At 58.5% G+C, this 3,075-nt stretch overlaps 1 protein-coding gene across 1 annotated transcript in view; it reads right to left on the reverse strand.

Moving 5' to 3' along the window:
- Nucleotides 1-3,075, reverse strand: part of CLCN7 (chloride channel, voltage-sensitive 7) — a 33,220-nt gene that overhangs the window by 3,100 nt on the left and 27,045 nt on the right. The window contains exons 16-19 of the mRNA XM_014539986.1: nucleotides 2,698-2,836; nucleotides 2,215-2,308; nucleotides 1,378-1,547; nucleotides 3-120 (exon numbers count right to left, since the gene is read on the reverse strand). Of these exons, the coding sequence (XP_014395472.1) occupies nucleotides 3-120; nucleotides 1,378-1,547; nucleotides 2,215-2,308; nucleotides 2,698-2,836 (521 nt within the window). The remainder of the gene's footprint in view (nucleotides 1-2; nucleotides 121-1,377; nucleotides 1,548-2,214; nucleotides 2,309-2,697; nucleotides 2,837-3,075) is intronic.

The following is a 3,075-nucleotide window of genomic DNA, read 5'->3' on the forward strand; positions in this document are numbered from 1 at the left end:
GCCTTCGAGCTCCATGAGGTACCTGCCCCTCCTGACCTTGGGTTGCCCACGTGGCAGACAGGACTCACCCAGTTGGGCAGCTGCTCCCATCAGGGCGTACTTGCCGGGGTCTGCCCAGATCTGTGGGGATGACACAGAGGTGGTGTTGGGGGTGGCACCCTCTACCCAAACCCACCAAGATGCACGAGGCTGCCTGGGCTCAGCAATGTCACATCCAGGAGAGCTTAAGCACATGTGCAAACAGCCTGCTCCTCCTCAGTAACACAAAGCCTGGAAATACCCACGGAGTGGCCCAATCCAGGACGCCCTGCATGAATCACGCCGTCGGCATAAGCCGGAGAACCCGGCAGCACGAGGCAGGAGGACACTCTGCATGTGGAGGAGGCAGAGCTACAGGTGTGTGCAGGGACAGAGGCCAACACCACATGTGCAGTGACTGTCCTCTGCAGAAATGCCTGCCCCGCACGACGAGGGAGTGACAATCCAACACGTGCTACCACACAGATGAGCCCTGAAAGCTGCACGCTCAGTGAGGGAAGCCAGCACGGATGGCGCCTGGTGTGTGACCCACTCACATAAAGCGGGCAGAACAGGCAAGGCCTCTGAGACAGAATGCAGATGGCGCTGCCAAGGGCTGAGGGGCATGGGAGTGAATGCTGGGGGACAGACTTCTTTTTGGGGTAATGAGAATGTCCTGAACCGACACAGTAACAACGGTTACACTCTGAACACACCATAGAACCACTGGATTGTACTTTTAAAGGGTGGGTGTATGGTATGTGAATCATGTTGCAATTAAAAACCACAAAACATTGTGTCCGGGAGGAAACCTGAGACCCGAGGAAAGCCTGTCCCACGTCTGGCAAGGGGAGTGGGTGGTGGGACAGTGCGGGAGAGACTCGCCTGCTCTGTTTAGTTTTTAAAAAACCCTTATTTGAATAACTAACGTTAAAAAAAAGGACTGCACGTAACATTAAAATCATGGTGTCCATGGTGGCAGGTGGAGAGGGAGGCCAGGGAGGCTGCGGGGCGCAGGGCAAGGCCTGTCACACACAGAGCCAGTCACCAGTGTCCGCAGCCTGGGCGCCCAATCCTTCCATGTCACCTTCGCTCACTGATAACCATTGAGCGTCTCCCCCCGACATTGTCTCTGGACCACACACATGGACGGCTACATTAATGGCATGTTCCTATCGAACAGCAGCAGCCAGAAAACTACGGCCATGTAAAATGACCAGAGGCTCTGAGGCGCTGACCACCGCACTGGGAGCCCACTGCCCTCACTCACAGTGGCCCCGAGGCTGGAGCACCAGAACTGCCCCTTCCCTCCAGCCCAGCTCTGGTTCCGCGTGCTTGGTGCATGGAGACCCCACTTACTGCGGCCCCGGTGAGGTAGGACAGTGAGATGCCGAAGAGCCGACCCCAGGCAGCCCCAATGAGCAGGGACGGGATGAAGACGCCAGCAGACACTGTCAGCCCATAGGTCCAGCAGGCCAGGAAAAAGTAGACGAGAGTGAAGAGGCCAAGGGTCATAGGGTTGTAGGAGCCTAGTAGAGAGAGGCTGACCAGTCAGCACCTCCAGGTCATATCCTGACCCCTAGACACTCCCGCGAGCCCCCGAAGTGTCCCCATTTTCAGAGGCCAGAGCGTGGGGTTTTGGGGGCTGGGTCCTTAGAGGCAGGAGGATGGTTGCCCTGCCCGGGGATGGAGGGAGCCAGGGCAAGTGGGGCCCAGTGCAGCCAGCAGGACAGTGACCTGAGGCCGAGAAGGTGACCATTGAAATCGGTGTGCAAACAGCTGGCACCACGGGGGTCAGGGGAGAAGGCCACCAGCCACATTCCACACTAGGTAACTTCCAGAAACCCCGGACCAGCATGTCAGGAGGCCTGGTGCCAACTGCTGGCTTCACTCAGCACTTTCTAGAAAGGGCGTGGCCTTTCCCCACATGTAAATGCTTCTCTGTTAAATGTGTGGATTCCTGTCACGTGCATAAGGACCGGAAAAGTCCCAGCAGTCTTATTTGTGACAGAATACCACCAGAGACAGCCTGAGGGTCCTAAGGGGCGAGATGACGCTAGAGCAGCACCAGGGAGTAGCACCATGGAAGTCTGACGCCATCTACTCTGGCTTCTGTGCCCAGTGTCTGTGGGTTGTTGCAGAGGGGCAGGGCCCCGTGGCGATGTGCATCTGACAGCGCCGAGCACAGGCACACACCTGGGGGGTCGTGGAAAAGGCCGACCACGCTCTTCTCCGGGGTGTTAAAGAAGGCGGCAGCCATGGAGTTGTACTCGCCATCTGCACAGAAGAGCTGCAAGGTTGGGAGAGAGGACGGGCCAGTGGGATGGGGCAGTCCTGCCCAGCATCAAGCGCTAACCACGTGGCAGGAGGAGGTCGGGCTGCTGCCTCGAGGGGAGGCAGGCTGCGTTTCTCGGGTCCGTACCCACAGCCCCCACTTCTGAAGTCCTCCTCGGTCCTTGTCAGGCCACATTCTGGGAGGAGGGCCGGGAGACTCCAGCCGGAAAGACCACCAGCTTTCCCGACACCCAGCAGCCTGCCCGACCCTCTGAGGACACACCAGCCTGTGCTGCCCAGAGCTCCGAGTCCCGCTGTGCTACCAGCTCTCCTGGCGGGACTGGGGAGCGAGTGCTCCTCCTCAGAGGCCTGCCCTGCCCCCTGCCTGGTGGCCCAACCTCCTACCTGGAGGGGGTAGGACACGGAGTTGCCTTGCAGGGGCTGGCAGTCCCGGGACGAGTAGATCAGCACAAAGGCGACAGTGGCTGTAACAGCGGCCACCAGCATGGCCTCAATCACCTGGAGGCAGGGCCGGTGGATGTACCTAGAGCAAACACTGGGATGGACCAGGCCTCTGGACACCTGGGCAGTTACCAAGGCAACCTGGGCCTGTGATAAGAGCTGATAATACTAAGAGCTGATAATACGACACTGATTAGGGGGGTGATGCAGCACGTTTAGTCATCAACCTACCCAGACTCTTGCACGTCCTCAGATCATCTGGGTGCTCTCCAACATCATTCAAATTTTTGCAGAAGGAGGAAGTGCTTCCCCAAGCCCAGA

The sequence above is a fragment of the Myotis brandtii genome, unplaced genomic scaffold (genome assembly GCF_000412655.1).
Source record: "Myotis brandtii unplaced genomic scaffold, ASM41265v1 scaffold233, whole genome shotgun sequence".
Classification (NCBI taxonomy): Eukaryota; Metazoa; Chordata; class Mammalia; order Chiroptera; family Vespertilionidae; genus Myotis; species Myotis brandtii.